This window comes from Doryrhamphus excisus, linkage group LG17 (assembly GCF_037039965.1).
Source record: "Doryrhamphus excisus strain RoL-2023G ecotype Guam linkage group LG17, RoL_Dexc_Guam_v1.1, whole genome shotgun sequence".
Classification (NCBI taxonomy): Eukaryota; Metazoa; Chordata; class Actinopteri; order Syngnathiformes; family Syngnathidae; genus Doryrhamphus; species Doryrhamphus excisus.
The window spans coordinates 12,432,879-12,450,035 of record NC_136373.1 but is presented as its reverse complement, the minus strand read 5'-3'; the positions used below and the strand labels follow the sequence as shown (position 1 = coordinate 12,450,035).

The 17,157-nt window shown below is 39.7% G+C and overlaps 1 protein-coding gene across 2 annotated transcripts; it reads right to left on the bottom strand.

Annotated features, from left to right (window-relative positions):
- Positions 1-1,238: 1,238 nt before the first annotated feature.
- wdtc1 (WD and tetratricopeptide repeats 1) lies at positions 1,239-16,277 on the bottom strand. Of its 2 annotated transcripts, none has more exons than XM_058084400.2 (16): positions 16,088-16,277; positions 15,642-15,762; positions 15,479-15,562; positions 15,363-15,409; positions 14,043-14,154; positions 11,839-12,026; positions 11,578-11,760; positions 10,355-10,431; positions 10,004-10,119; positions 9,846-9,921; positions 8,514-8,610; positions 7,719-7,889; positions 7,385-7,620; positions 6,054-6,216; positions 4,119-4,311; positions 1,239-2,770 (listed from the first exon to the last, which is right to left on the bottom strand). In XM_058084400.2, the coding sequence occupies exons 2-16, from the start codon at positions 15,687-15,689 to the stop codon at positions 2,573-2,575; spliced, it is 1,989 nt and encodes a 662-aa protein (XP_057940383.2). In that variant the 5' UTR covers positions 15,690-15,762; positions 16,088-16,277; the 3' UTR covers positions 1,239-2,572. The 2 variants fall into 2 exon arrangements, with proteins under 2 accessions (XP_057940383.2, XP_057940382.2); XM_058084399.2 differs by having other exon boundaries at positions 15,642-15,736; positions 16,088-16,276.
- Between the last annotated feature and the right edge of the window lie 880 nt (positions 16,278-17,157).

Below are 17,157 nucleotides of genomic sequence, written 5' to 3'. Positions count from 1 at the left end.
TTTTTTTTTTTGAAAACCTGATGTGGCCCAGTCTCACCCAGACCCTAGCTCCAGTGGCCCCCAAGTAAATTGAGTTTGAGACCCCTGTCCTAAAATGTTAACATGGCACAAAATTATGTTGTCTGATCGCCTGACCGCCCCCCCTTCTCAGGAGCCATAGAAGCCTGCTTGAGTTACTTCTGAGGCCTATTCTGCATAGAATAAGTTTGTAAACTCAGCAGAAGCTGGGTCACCTCATTGTACCATATATGGAACATGGGACGTCCTAATGGCGATATACTGAGCACATCTATTATGAATAGTCAGCAAAAGCAGGCAGTGGATGAGACCCTGATGTATGAGGGGGGATGCCAGAAAAGTTCATACCACGGCCTCACCTTCAGCATGTCATTGCCAAACTCATTTGTTCTGCGACGGTACTGCCTATGTGTTGTGTAACTGTTCTACAAGAACATTTTTGTCATGAGAAAATGACAAAAAAAGGAAAAACACAAGCCGATTCCATTCTTATTCTTTATGGTTGTGTTCTGTTTGCAAGGGAGGAAAAAAATGTGATTACATGATTCCTTAAAGAAAACCGATGAACAAAGTAAAAACACATGAAAGCCTACGTTTTACATGTGCGTTGCTGAATTAGAATTAGTTCAGGAGCAGTCTAGCCAAGGACGAGTACTTGACACACTGTGTCCATCAAAACACTGCATGTACCCTAAATGAGCATTTGTGTTACACCTAAACACAACATGCTTTTTTTTCACACCAACAGTTCAAGTGCCGTCAATGATTTGAAGAAAAATTAAAACTTACGAGTCTGATTAAATTAATTGAGTGAAGACTCTGTTATAAAGAACAAAGAACACAAATCCATGGCCATTTAGTTGATGGAGGGCAAACTTTGGCAGATTTTTTTTTCTTATAAATTAAACAAAGCTCATCTCAATAATTATAAATATGCAGATTTCATGAAAGGGAGTGACATTTCAGTCTAAAAAAAAAAAAAAAATCAAACTGAAAAGACCCGAAATGATGGTCATACCCTTTCTGAGATGCATGCACGCTGATGGAGATCAGACAGGAAATGCAGCATTTGATCCTCCATGGAGGTCACTGCCTGTGGGACCTGAAAATAGGTCACTAGAGTGCCTCTCCTTCCACATGTGGTTGCAAACATAAAACCTTCGGGAGAGGTGCTGAGCCATGTGACAAAAAATCCAGTCTGAGAGGCTTGATTGGTTTAAAAAAAAAAAAAAAAGGGCTCTCCACCCTCCTACGACTTCCTCCGTTCACAGAGGCGCCCGCCTGCCCTCAAAGCATGATGCAGACAGGTGGTCCTTGTTTAACAATGTTTGGTGGTTACGAACACACTCCTGTGAATTTACTAATACTGCACTAGAATAAGGACTAGTTACGTGTGCACAGCGGAAGAATACATAGGTGGAAGAATACGGTACACAGAGGAAGGACTTCACTTTTAACCTCTACTGTCTCTCCCACTTCTGATGGCAGCATGTCAAAAAAAAGTGAAAAAAGTGATAAGTGAAATTACACATGGTAAAATGCGCCCCGCCTTCTTTTAGCTCTGAATCAATGTATGGATATTGTATTTTAATGCATCTTTTACTGTTTTTATTTATTTTTCTCTACTGTAAAGCGTCTTAAAGTGCTATACAAATAATGTATTATTATCATTATTATTATGCGCAGACCTCACAGCTCGGAAACTAGGGTTCAATTCCACCCTCTGCCATGTCTGTGTGGAGTTTGCATGTTCTCCCCGTGCTTGCATGGGTTTTCTCCGGGGTACTCCGGTTTTCACATCCCACATTCCAAAAACATGCTAGGTTAATCGGCAACTCCAAATTGTCCATAGGTATGAATGTGAGTGTGAATGGTTGTTTGTCTATATGTGCCCCTGTGATTGGCTGGCCACCAGTCCAGGGTGTACCCCGCCTCACGCCCGAAGACAGCTGGGATAGGCTCCAGCACCCCCGCGACCCTCGTGAGAAAAAGCGGTAGAAAATTAATGAATGAATTATTATTATTATTAAAAGGCTCAGTAGAGATGTGGCGATATCGACTATGCCGTTCAAATGTCGCGATCATCATCGAAGATAAAGATGGTACTTGTGAAAGGATCTACTATGAAATGGATAGTGACAACAAAGCAGCATACTGGTGTCATTATTGAGACTTGCCTGTCTCTCCCTCCCTTTAAAACGCCCCTTCCGGCGTGCAAGACAACCAAAAAGATAAAAGTAGTTGTCTTCTTTGTCTTTTTCAATTCCCGAATTTTTTCATTGTTCTATCTATACGTCCTTCAGATGTTCTGTGTACAGTGTGAGCAATTCATTGTTAATTTAGTTCTAAGTTTTGACTTGCACTAAAACTCGCCTTGCATCACAGTCGTAGGAACGGAGCGCGTTCGTAAGCCAAGGACCGCCCATGGCATTGAGATGTGACATGATATTCACTCGGTTGCCTCGGTCAAAAAAGGAGGGCAAATTAGGATTCAAATCCAAAGCGATTTGCTTCCTACTTCCATTCTACAGAGCAGCTGCTGTCGGGCTTGTTTTTAGCTTGGCCGACATGGTACTTGTCCGTCTGAACTGTCCTCATCGTCTGAACCATCGGGGCCAACGCCTCGCAATCCTGTGATACGATAGCCCATGTTGAGTAGCATAACCTCCAGTGGATCTGCGTTCATTCGCCGCTGGTTGGCTTGAGCGGCACCTTCCATGTCTTCGACCACACGTGCATTTTCTGTCTCCGCCTGTGAGGAAACATGCGGATGAGAGAAGGTGATGAGGTTGGGGAAGGATTTGACCCCTTAAAAATCGTCTTATCTATTGTAGACTCACTGTGTTTTATCATGCACCAGCACACACGTATGAATGGTTAACCTGTGCTGTATAATCAATGCAATCGTTCCTCCCGCCATTTATTAATGATAACCTGTGCAATTGTGCAATAGAATTATCAAAGTCAAAGTCCAATGTACGCTCGCTCACATAAAACTCAACAGACATGCAACCTGCTTGTTCTTCCACTAGTTGTTAATGATAACCACCACCTTCATGATAGAAGGTGAATGACTCAAAGTAATCCAAAAAAGAAGGAAAGGTCAAATCAGGTGCACTGCTAAACATCCATTTAGACTCATGCGAGTTGGAGCCTTGGAAATGACATGGAAAAAAAATATTTATCATCATAAGACACGTTTTTTTTCGAAAATTGTATTACTGTAAATGCGCCAAATATAAATCTATAAATGTCTATCTTTCTCAGTTGTCTTTATAAGTTGATGTTTACGTTGTAAATTCAGTGGCACAGGACTGATAGGAGTAGCAGATACTGGCACACAAGTCTAGAGCGCCCTCTTGTGGCTGTCGGTGGGGAAAAACAAAACAAAACAAGGTGCTCTGGAGTATAAGTCGCAGAGCCAGCCAACCCGTAAAAGAAAAGTGTGACTTATAGTCCGGGAGGTGGGGGGAAACCTACCACATATCCCATTCAGGTCAGCCATTTTGAGTTAATAAAAACAATTGTTAAAAAGAATGGAAAAATAAAATATGAATAAAACAACTGTACAATTAACCGCTTCTTCACCTAAACAATGATCACGTAAATGCAAGTTGACTTCCATTTTCTCCATATTGGGTAAACTGGAGACTACATTAACTTGCTGGCGCCTCTTTGTTTGGCAACAATAAATACGAGGCCGCAGCTAGCTAGCATTCTAACTGTATTTAGACTTTTATATACGATTCATTTATATTTGACTTGCAAACCTCAACTTCATTGTAACATCATTGTTGTATTGTTGTATCATTTTCTTATGTTGTTTCGGAACTGCCAAGGGTCACTTATTGAAGAGGAAGTATTAGCAATTGATGGGAAACGTAGACAGGTAGGATTTGGACCTGCGGAATTGCCAACTATAATATGTGGTGTGTACCAGGGTAAAATGTATGTATGTCTAAGTAAAATAAACTTGAGTTTCTTTGCAAAATGAAGTTGAGTTTTCAACATCATCTCTCCAATTATCCTCTGCCACAAATCAAGTCAGCAATTTCGGCAACTTTTTTTTTTTCCCAACGCTACACATACACGGCGTTTACCTCAGGTCTGGGTTTCCATAATCGTACCACAGGGTCAATACCGCTCGTTGCCAGGAAGCAGTAGCTGGGATGGGGCTGCAAGCAGTTAACTATGGACTCATCTCCCTGCAGGACACGAACCAGATTTGTTGTCTCCTTTTCCCAGATAAAGAACGAGCCATCGTCGGAGCCGCTGACGATGTACTGGCCTTTGCTGTTAAAGAAAGACTATAGTTTAGCCTGAATCTAGGAACTTAGAATGACAAAGTTTTTTGTTCAGTATCCAATGCAAACTTAAGTGTATTAGCTGGACATAGTATGGTCAATTACGTATCAAATCAAATCAACTTTATTTGTAGAGCACTTTTCAACACAAAGTGCTTTACAGAGTTAAAAACAATTACTACTAAAGTCTCGTTATATCGATATTCTCGGGAGTCGGAAAAAATACCGATATAACCGGACTATCCATATATCCAATCCTGCGCCGAACTGCATTAAAAGTGGGCAATAATGCACTCGACATTGTTCTATAGTATAGAACACATGCCTGCAACGCCAGCATGTACATATGAAAAACAGTGATTATTGCAAGCGATAAAAGATATCTGAATACAACACAATTAAATACATGTATTTGTACGCTTGTGTCTTCGTTGGAATAGGTGTGTATGCTATGTCAGTTGGTTCTTCTATTGCAGGCATGTGTTTGGCCAGCTATGTGTGGCGGGTTGAGCATGACCTGTGAACCAGGAAGTGCGGGAATCGGTGTGTGTGCTGCGCTCTGGTGGTGGAAGTGTGAAAAATAAAGTTGACTGGAAGCAGCCGTTCGCCGTGTTCTTTTTTGGTATTGAAATCCTTAAGCAAAGATTGATTTAAGCTGCTTTTGTATTGATATAAGCAGACCAAATTGGCTGGCGGGAGATGAAAAGGGCATCGTAGTAACCGGATTATCATAATAACGGGTATCGTACTAACTAATTATATCATAAAAGACTAGAAATTTGCCGGGAAATGAAAATAGTATCGTAATAAGTAGTAACTCGTTATAACCGATATCGATATAACGAGACTTTACTGTACAAAGAAAGCCCCTCCCTCCCACCCTCCATACTAGACGCACACACACACACCCACCCACACATACACACAATCACACACAGTAGGGAGACATGGCATGGCACTGATGATCAAGGAAACGCCACCTTTGGGGCCGTCCACACTGGGAAGAGCCAGCACCCGGGCCCCCCGACTTCGACAGACGGGCGGACACCCACATTAAAAGGGAGGAACCCCCAGCCGGCCGGGTCGAAGGGACCCAAGGATGGCACCCCCTCAGCAGACCCGACACAGCCCCCAGTGTGGAGGCCCCCGCTGAGGAAACACTGGAGTTAAAAGCTAAAGACTAAAAGCATAAAATAGGACTAAAAAGATAAAAACATAAGAAAAGTTTAAAAATATTAGTTAAAAGCCTGATTTAAAAAGGTGTGTCTTTAATCTTTTTTTTTTAAATATCAACAGTCTCCGCAGTCCTGAGGCTCTCCGGCAGACTGTTCCACAGGTGGGGGCCATAGTGGCTAAATGCTGCGTCACCGTGGGTTTTCGTTCTGGGTTTTGGTATTGTTAAAAGGCCAGTGCCAGAGGACCGCAGGGTCCGCGGGGGTTGATATGGTAAAAGCAGATCAGATAAAGAATAAAGAAGGTGCAAGGCTGTTAAGACATTTAAAAACCAGTAAGAGAATCTTAAACTAGATGGTATATTCTGCCATCTAGTGGAAGGATATTTACTTGTTCTGTCACGATGCATCAATGACATTAATGTATTATTTGTAGTCAATATATCAATGTCGGACCGATTAAGCAAAATGGGGTAATAATGATCCATTACTGCATACTAATGTGCCACAACATTGGGTGGGAATCCCGTTGACAGAGTCGTGCCCCCAAGTGACTAACCTTCCAAAGAAGTTGGCCTCTTTGATATCGGTGGTGGTGTTGCAGTGACCACAATATCTGTGCTTGTAATCCAAGCTCTGTTCTCTCTGATCCAATTCATCTTCAGAGACTGCCTTCTGGGTCAGTAAGTGGTATCGAAGAGAAGTGTTGGCCTTCTTCTCTTCTGCTGGTTAGAGTTGGGACACATTAGGAATCATGGAAAAACCAAGCATTGCTATTGATGTGATTTAAATGGAAAAATATCAATAATCAATAACAGTACAGATCAATGAATGAATCATGATGAAGCTTAAAATTCAGGTTCTGTAGATCCCCACATTTCCGTAGGTAAATGAGACGTCCATAACAATGTCTATTTTTGACACACATCCCACCACCCTCCTGCCAGCTTGACGTTGTCCTACGATGTTCAATGTCTCATATACTTATTAACCCTTTATAGGGCAAGTAACCATATATGGTAACTTAAAAAAACAGGGTTTCCCCATGTCTCAGCAAGGCAACAGAGTCATGTGACTTTCTCATGCCAATCAGCCAAGATCGGACAATGTCACAGGAAGTGACATCATGGGCTGTGATAAATCAGAATTGCAATTTTCTGACGCTTGGGGCCCCGACACTCTCGGCCCAAACATGAAAAACTAACCATGATAAGTTGATCACAGTCACTCTAACTACAGTACCTCTGTTTGATGTGACCTTGTGCAGTTTGACCTGTCCCTTTTCCATACCCTAAATGGTATGGTAATGGTAAATGGTATATGGTAACTTCTTTGATCTTAATTTGCACCCAAAACCTGAAACTTTTTTTAAAAAGTAAAAAGAGAAAAAAATGTCTTCTTATAGCCCCCAATAACACTGAAGGATTAAATTTTTAAAGTATTTCAGTGAGTGCCCTATAAAGGGTTAAATGCATTTTAAAGTAGAAAATATATAGGTACTCGCCACTAATGAATGAAAACGTAAGGTGATCAGTCACTTCAAGTTTTATATTTGCGTCTCATGGCATCTACGATACGTTCAAGAACTGGTCAACAAAGTGCGAAATCTCAGCACTTGATGGAAAGTCAGTGAAACATAACGATAGAAACATGTAAAAAGTGTGGGCTTTTGTTTACAGTGGTACATGTACACTATAAATTTGACCTACAGTATATTACCAGATTATTTAAATATGATTACAGACTACAGAGAATAAGATGCATGTTGCTGAATGTTGAAAAATGGAAAGGTGGAGTTTACAGAACTTTTTTGTACTTAATCAATGATATACTGAGAAATGTATACACCGATTTACGAAGCCAACTGTAAGCTTTTACTAGATTGATCACCTGACTCTGGTGCCGAGTAGCTGTAGGTTTTGATGTCTTTATCCAATGCGGCACAAGCGCTGCTGTGTGCCTGCTCTGGGAACTTTCCTTTGAAATCGTTGAGGCATGCCAGTGCTTGCGACACCTTGTCGAGCTCAAAGAGACACCGTGCAAGCCTGAAATGAGCCTTCAGATGTTCTGGGTTTAGAGTCAGAGCCTTCAGACAGTCCCGGAGAGCGTCGTAATGGTCTCCATCCCTGCCACATTATCAAACACAAAACACTTTAGGAGGAGAAGACGATGACAACTCACGTTCGCGTGAATGTGTCATTCGAAATTGCGAAATGAGGCCTACCACTTCCGCTTCATGTAGGCTGCGGCGCGGTTTCCATACAACACGGCATTGCAGCTGGAATGATGAATTCCTAAACTGTAGAGCTGGATGGCCTGCGTCCACTGCTGCCTTGCAAACGCATCGTTAGCTTGTTGTTTGATCTTTTCCAAATGGGGAGGAAGCTCATTCGAGCTGCAACAGAAACAGGAATAGAAACAGCGCCCGGTAGATCAACTTATTTTAAACAAATACTGACTAGGATGAGTGGTTAGCATGTTGGCCACACAGTCAGGAGATCGGGTTCGAATCGCTTGGGCATCTCTGTGTGAAGTTTGCATGTTGTCCCTGTGTGTGCGTGGGTTTTTTCCACAATCCAAAAGCATGCATGTTAGGTTAATTGGCCACTCCAAATTGTCCATAGGTATGAATGTGAGTGTGATTGGTTGTTTGTATGTGTCCTGTGATTGGCTGCCGACCAGTCCTGGGTATATCTCGCCTCGAGCCCGAGGTCAGGCTGGCTCAGTGGCCGGCTCGTGTTTCCCTTGCAATGGCAAGGTAATGTTTAAATCATTTTCATTGAATCCGGAATGTATCGGTCCATTCGGTGAATTTTGCCGCCCAGTCCTTGAAAAATTACTGAAACTTTCAACATGTGCATTTCAGAAAAGGTCAAAGTTCACCTGTAAAAGTTAACAGTGGATTTTAGCTTTAACCTAAAATTTCACCTGAAAGCCAGATATCCCTCACCTTTTGTGAGCGATGTTGCTTTAAAACATTTTTATTGTTGTAATGTTAAAAAAAAAATGATGTCGATACCTCATTTGTATGTCGTTTTGGGCAAATCGAATATGGCTGGCTGGCACATGGATTCCATTGGAAACGCCATTGGTTGCCTTTCCAGGCTGCGCATCTCCTAGGAACCCAATTTTTTTCATGAACAAGTGTTACATCCATGACGTACTTACTTTATAAACCACACTTCATACACTAGATCAGGGGTGGGCAAACTACGGCCCGGGGGCCACACGCGGCCCGCCAAGCGTTTGAATCCGGCCCGCCAGTTGCTTTCTAAGTATTTCAACTTTTAACATACAAACTAGTGACAAGATTTGCAAGTCGGATGTCTTATTTAGTAAAAAACAACAAAAAAAAAACTGTAAAATTTAATTACATAGTTTGATGTGGTCTGATAGTTTAAAGTGTCCTGAAAAAATAAATAAATTAAATATAATAAATACATAATAAATAAAATATAATACATAATAAATAAATACATAATAAATACATAATAAATACATAATAAATACATAATAAATACATAATACATAATAAATAAATACATAAATAATAAATAAAATATAATAAATAAATACATAAATAATAAATAAAATATAATAAATACATAATAAATAAATACATAATAAATAAAATATAATAAATACATAATAAATAAACAATAATAATAAATAATAAAGTTAGACAAATAATTCAAGAAAAATTATAAAAGTGTGTGTGTTAAATATATGTTCTGCCCCCCCGGCTTTTAACATACAAACTAGTGACAAGACCTGCAAGTCGGATGTCTTACTTAGTAAAAAAAAAAAAAAAAAAAAACTGTAAAGTTTAATTACATAGTTTGATGTGGTCTGATGGTTAAAGTGTCCTGAAAAAATAAATAAAAAATTAATAAATAAATACATAATAAATAAATAATAAATACAATATAATAAATACATAATAAATAATAAATACAATAAATACATAATAAATAAATAAAATATAATAAACACATAATAAATAAATACATAAATAATAAATATACATTTAAAAAAAAAAAGTTAGACAAATAATTCAAGAAAAATGATAAACGTGTGTGTGTTAAATATATGTTCTGGCCCCCCCGGACAATTTTGTTAACTCAATGCGGCCCACCAGTCAAAATATATGCCCACCCCTGCACTAGATGAACCAATGACAATCCCTCTTACAATAACAGCCTCCATAACACTTTCTGGAGCATCTCGAGTACTATATTCTATTCATTCAGAATGAGCTCCAAGGCCGCTGATGCTGGACCTGATGGGCTGGAGGTCCCTCCAGTACATTAGTCCATATTGTGTATGTCCTTTATTCATAACACGGTCCTACCTGTTGATGGCCGGCCTCTTTGTGGAAGCAGCAGTGTGTATGGCCTTTGTTTAAATGTCAAATCAAACAGATACACCTATATAAGATAAAGCACACAAAATAGTCAGTAGTGAATGAACTTCTGTGACTATCTCTTTGACTGTGATGAGAAGCTTTACCTGTTCCCCACCCATGTTGACAAGCAACTCAGTTCCATCTGGACTGAAAGTGACAGAAGTGGCCACCAGGACCCTCATGCGGTTATTATATTCCCTAAGCCTCATTGGCAGGTGCCCTGAAGTTGAGAAGAACACACATCTTTATATTATATTACTAAATGTATTTGTGTGACTGTAATATACAACTAATAGAATAAACAATATTTATTATTGTATGTACATATAGCAGCACTAAAAATATGAGATACATATTGCGATTTTAGCTAGCATATTGTGTTTCATTCTTTAATTGTTCTTCAACATATAAGCCAATATTATGCATGTCAACAGATTATGAGAAACTTGGCCAACCTGCAACATAATACTGCACAGCGCTGTCTGGGATGGGGCTCCGATTTTTCAATAAAGCGCGCACAAGAGGGGACTTCCTGTTCAGGGAGGAGAAATAAAAACGTTTTCAATCCAGAGATAGCTGGATGCATGCTGTAGAGCAGTGAGTTTCAACCACTGTGCCGCGGCACACTAGTGTGCCTTGAGAAATTGTCAGGTGTGCCGTGAGGAATTATCCAATATCACTTTTTATAATTAACATTTATTAATCATCATTTGCAAATATTATGCCAATATCCACGTATACGTGGACCCAAGTATTCCAATTGAATTTGGTTTACTTGCTCAAACTGAAAGAATCTAACCTTTGTATACGCCTCATTCCAAAAGAAAAGTGCCAATCCGAATGAATATATAATGGGATTCACAGGGGTGGAATATTCCTTTCCCCAATCCGATTGAGGTATCTTGTACCCGCTCAAACGGAAAGTTGTCAGACTGCGTTCTTTCTTCTTCTGTTGTTTATTGGCGGTTGGCAAGCAGCTTTCGTGTGCATTAGCGCCATCTGTGGAACAGAATCTAAACCCTTCTATACGCCATTCATAAATCCATAAGTCAAAAGAAAATATACATCTATATAAAACATGTACCGAGTTGAATTATAAAATATTAGCAAGCTTGAATTTGATCCTTTCCTGCTTAAATTTATCATATCGCATGCTCAGATATGACGTAACACGCAGCTCCAGATGTTCTTCAGTTTTAAAAATGTAGGCCAGGAATCGGCACTGGACTGCTACGCAAAGTTTGTTTTTGATTCAAACTAAATTTCAAGACTGGACAAACGAAAAACTGGCAATACGGAGTTATTCCAACAAGTGAAAGAACAACTCGGGGAAGTCGGTATCACATGATGTTGGTGTTTATGTTTTACTGGGCATGCCCCATTGACTATTCTGGTTGATTATAGCGACGCATGTAGACAAGAGATTGGAATATTCCTTTTCCATGTATACCATTGTTTCCGAAAAAGTCATTTGGAAAGAGAAAAACTCCTCATGTAAACATGGCTACTGTCGAGTGTCTGTGGTGTAAAGACTGGCAGAGTAATGTAATATCGGCCCGTGTGGCAACACCTAGCTCGTTCCTCCTATAGACTTAGTGATGTTTTCCAATTTAAAAAAAAACGTGCCGTGGCTCAAAAAAGGTTGAAAAACACATAAGAGCAAGGAGCACCAACCCACCTACAGTTGTGAATCTTCCGGATGTCATAGAGACGTACAAAGGGGCCGCTGGCCCCGACCGCCATGTAGTTGTTGTCACGTGGATTGACAGCTAAACACTTGGCCTCCATCAGCTTACCACAGTATTCTGTCAGGTCAATCAGCACCTGGGAGTGTTTACTACTCTCCCGTAAGTCATACTGTCTGCAAGCACATGGAAGAAGTGAGCAGGGAATCTCTGCAATTACATGAAATAATACAAATAATTTCCTGCCTTCTCACCGGATGACGCCATCCTCTGCGGCACTCCAGAAGGTGTTGGGCCACATTGGTGCTGTGGCGATGCCTTTGACCCTGTTGGTATGATCAGAAAACGTGTGGATGGTTTCCTTCACTGTCAGGTCATGCACATGGACCTTAGTGTCCGCAGCACCAGTTATCAATATTCTGTCTCCGGAGTGAGGGAGGAACTGTATTGGAGAAACAAACACAGGAGAATTCATTGAATGGTCTTGTGATTTGTGGTTGCACAAACTCTACAAATGATTTTTGCACAAAGGTGTAATTATAAATTGGGGGGGGGGGGGGGGGGGGGCAAGCAATGGTGGTCTGGTGGGATTTGGACTTCTCCACATATCCAACAACCACGTGACAAAAATAAAGGGATAGGTTATTACAAGGAACATATTGGATCATGTGTTAATAGTCGTTAATTGTTGTGGTTTATTTGTGTTGAACATTAACTAGTCACATTACAGAACACTGCACGATTGCGGTTACATAATCACACACATCTCAAAAGGAGTAGGTAGAAGCAGAGTTTATTTTATTTTTATTTTTTGCATGTAATGTTTCCGAATCAAATTAAAATATTAGTCAATGACAACACAACTAAATAAAAAAAATAAAATGCAGTTTTGAAATTGATTTCTTTCATTATTGAGGGAAAAAAAAGCATTGTCGTGATCCAAAACACACCAGCAAGACCACCTCTGAATGGCTAAAAAAAAAAAAAAGTCCAAGTCCTGAGGTGAATCCTATCGAGATGCTGTGGCATGACCTCAAAAAGGCGCTTCATCCTGGAAAAGCCTCCAATGTGGCTGAATGACAACAATTCTGCAAAAATGATTGGGCCAAAATTCCCCATGCAGCAGCTCAGTTTTTAGTTTTAGGGGGCAATCACTTTTCCCCCACACAGGGGCATTTAGGTTTTTACTACCTTTAATAGAGAGCTTCATTTAGAAACTGCATTTTGTTTTCAATTGTGTTGTCATTGACTAATATGAAAACATTTTATATGATCTGAAATATTTGGGTGTGACAAACATCATCCCAGACCCTGGCACAGACGTAATCACTAATCTAACCATCCGAGTGTGGGATACCCCATGGCTGTGTGAAGAGCACACACAATATCCCACTTTACAGCTATATATATATCCCGCAATATCCCGCGCTGATGTAGGATAGCTGACTGTGACGGTAGCCACGTATACATGGACCCAAATATGCCAATTTCATTCGGGTTATTTGCTCAGAATGTAACCTTTGTACACACCTCATTCCGAAAGAAAAGTGCCAATCCGAATGAATATATAATGGGATTCACAGAGGTGGAATATTCCTTTCCCCAATCCGATTGAGGTATCTTGTACCCGCTCAAACGGAAAGTTGTCAGACTGCGTTCTATCTTCTTCTGTTATTTATTGGCGGTTGGCAATCAGCTTTCGTGTGCATTAGCGCCATCTGTGGAACAGAATCTAAACCCTTCTATACGCCATTCACAAGTCCAGTTTTATTAAAAAAGAAAATACATATCCATATAAAACATGTGCCGAGCTTAATTATAAAATATTAGCAAGATTGAACTTTATCTTTTCCTGTTCCCGGGTGCGTTCTTTCAGCGAATGCTGAGATATGACGTAACACGCAGCTCCAGACGTTCTTCCATTTAAAAAAATGGAGGCGAGCAATCGGCACTGGACTGCTGCGGAAAGTTTGTTTTTTATTCTAACTAAATTTCAAGACTGGACAAAGGAAAAACTGGCAATACGGAGTTATTCCAACAAGTGAAAGAAAAACTCGGTATCACGTGATGTTGGTGTTTACGCTTTACTGCGCATGCCCCATTGACTATTCTGGTTGATTATAGCGGCGCATGTAGACAAGAAATTGGAATATTCCTTTCCATGTATACCATTGCTTTCAGAAAGGTCATTCGGAAAGAGAAAAACTCCTCATGTAAACGTGGCTAATGTTGTGTATGTTATGGTAATTTACAATTGAATCAAAAATAGTTCCAATACAGTGCTGGTGCTACCCTACTCACAGATTGTCTGACAAAGTGTCAAATCCAGGTTTATTAAAAGCAACAGATCAGGATTACTGAAAGGCTCCCAATTCACATTACTGCCCTTCCTCATATTAGTCACTACCTTCCCCACATGCCACTGAATAAAACACTCTCTGTGTCAGTCTGGTCTTACCTTGACAGAGAATATGTTTGCTGCATGTCCTGTGTGCATAGTCGTAAGCTTCTTGAGCCTGAATGGATCCCAGATGATGGCGTGCTGGTCGTCTGAGCCTGAGGCCAGCAGACTGCAAAAAAAGGTAGGACAAGAAATGGTAATGATAATGGTTTTATTTCATTTGAACATGCATCAGATTACAATTGAATGCATCCCATAATCAGTTCACAGTTCCACGTGTCCAAAAGGAGTAGGAAGAAGCAAAGCTTATTAAATCCTACCCCTCCATCTGGTACTTTTACAATCAGTAAATGTTACATTTGTTCACTTCCTGCTTTCCTAATATAGTTTAGGTTTTTTTTGTTTTTTTTTTTAAGAAATTGTTGATGAAACGGCACATGATGTATATGTGATACTAGGGGTGACAAGACGATACATAGGGTTGGGTTTCCGAGACCAAGGCGAGATCCAATTTTAGCACTGCTTTTTTTCCACAGTACTGTACTGTAATACTTTTACAGTAATATACTGTTGTTGTCGTTCACGGTAGCACACCGTTACACAGCAGTGTACTGTAATTTAACAGGAAAACTTGTTACAGTGTAAATCCTATTGAGATGCTGGAACATGACCTTAAAAAGACTCCCTCTAGTGTGGCTGAATTACAATATTTCTGCAAAGATGAGTAATCCAAAATACCTCCACAGCGCTATAAGAGACTCATTGCAAGTTATCACAAATGCTTGATTGCAGTTGTTGCTGCTAAGGCTTCCCACACATACACAACCAAAACTTTAAATTGTTATTTATTCTAAATTATTTAAATTATTTGTACAAATTATTGTTTACGCTGTACATTGTTGTTCATATTTGATGTAATCTATTTATTCTCCACATTATTATTTATTGTTTATTATTTATTATTACACGGGAGCCAGAAAACGACATTTAGTTGGCAATTTCACTGCTGTGTTATTGTGCAATGACAATAAAGAAAGTCTATGTCTAGGGCAATCTAGGCTTGGATTTCTTTCTCCCATGATAATTAAATGTTGCATTTAAAAACTGCATTTTGTGTTCAGTTGTGTTGTCATTGACTAATATTAAAATTTGTTAAATGATCCGAAACATTTAAGAGATTAGGAAATGCAAAAATATACTGAGGACAGTCAAATGATCAAGTATATTTTCATTTATTGTGTGATGGCTTAATTTATTATTGTCCCAGGCCTAGTGTCCACGAGACATTTTTTTTCCTGAAAAAATCCTGTCATGTTTAATCTCATGAGATCTTGTGACACCTCTATTTGATACGGTTGGAAAAAACTTCCTGCTTACTCTCCACGTTCATTCCATTCCAGACAGTTGACGCAGCCAGTGTGACCCTGCAGAAGAATAAACTGTCAGTCTCCTACTTGTAACTTGCAATGTGCAAGCCCTCCTTGGGGACTGACCTGAAGCTCAGCCTCCAGGCCCAATCTCTTAATGAAGGGGTCCGTCACATGATGGAACCTTTGGAAGCCTGACGCTTGTTTGTCCTACAGGCACAATTCACACGATAGATTATTTGCCAGCAGTTTCACTGAGGTTCTCATCATATTCCGGTGAGTTACTCACTCTGATCTGTCTGTGCAGGATATCTCGGGTGATGTTGACATTAGTCATGACCTCATCAAAAATGAAGGGCTGAGCAGGAGGATCGAGGTGTCACCCTTTGGATGACAGGTGGTCTGTATGTCTTGAGTGTAAATTGCAAAGACGTTGAAAACCATTATATATATATATATATATATATAGGAAGTTGCTACCGTTAACAGCACTAGTATTTAGCGTTAGCCGCGTAGGTAACGCAGCTCTTCAAAGAACCATTCTGCACAAAACGCAAAAACAAGTCCAAACATTTATGATGCTGTTCATCAAATCAAAATTTGTAACCAGAGTGACGTTTTAAAAATGCGTGTCGTTTTACCAAGTGATATTAGCTTACGCTGCTAGCCGCTAGCTAAACAAAACGTCACTTGCAGGTAACGTCAGCATTTTCAAACCTTTTAATGACAACTTACGAGTGCGAATGAAACCCCGCGACCCTCCTTCCGCCGATAAGTCCCCAGTCGAGAAATGTAGACGTGAAAAACGTCATAAATCACACTCTTTGTGAGTTTGTTGACAGAATTCTCTGTAACGCCATTGCTCACCCTAACGCAACACACTAGAAATGGGACGTTCGCGAACGAATCGAGATTTTAACAGCTCTTTTAAGTTAACGATAAGAACCGATAGCCAAATGCATAAAACGAACGGCTCCTTCGTCATCCTTGTCTGTGGTCAAGTCTTCCACCAATTTCAGCTGCGTCTTTCTCCTCTTAGACCCCGCTTTGTTGCTTTTGTCTTCCTTGTAACTCTTCTGGTTATACTTTTATATTCCTCATTGCTCCAACTATATAGAGCTGCTACCAGTTCCCACGAAAGAAAACCAAATTATTTCTTTAAAACAAAAAGAATTATCACTACAAGTCTTATGAACTGCTCTTTCAATGATCCAGTTTCATCAAGATCCGGCTCCTTTCAAAGATCTTCTGTACTTGAGCGAGCTACGTGTCAAACATAAAAGCAGGGGCATATTTAGTGATTTGGGGGCCCCTCCACATAAGTTTAAGTTGATAGTTACAGAGCTATGTTTGTATACCCCCAATATATTTTTTTAATATAAAGGTGTATGTCTAATAACAAGTGAGAATAATGAATAAAGAAAAGAAAATCTAATTTCCTGATCTATATAAAGTCCTTAAAATCCTCCTGGAGGATTATTATTATCTAATAAATGAAAATACTTTTACTGTAATTGATAACCACATTATAACATTTAATACAGTCTATTTTGGACATGTGGAAATGTGAATTAAATTATGTGATGTAAATGAAACTACTCTCATTACCATATTGCTTTAATAGTCACATCTTTGTGATGAAGCACTCTCAGCTTCATCACTTGAACTATACTGCATACAGGTGACACTGACAGAAGTGGTGCTGCTGTCAAGCGTGTCTGGTTCTTGTGGTCATTGTGTGTCTTGATGTAGTTTAAGATTGTCGATTCAGACTTAAACAGTAATATAAAGTGAAGGGGAAAAAC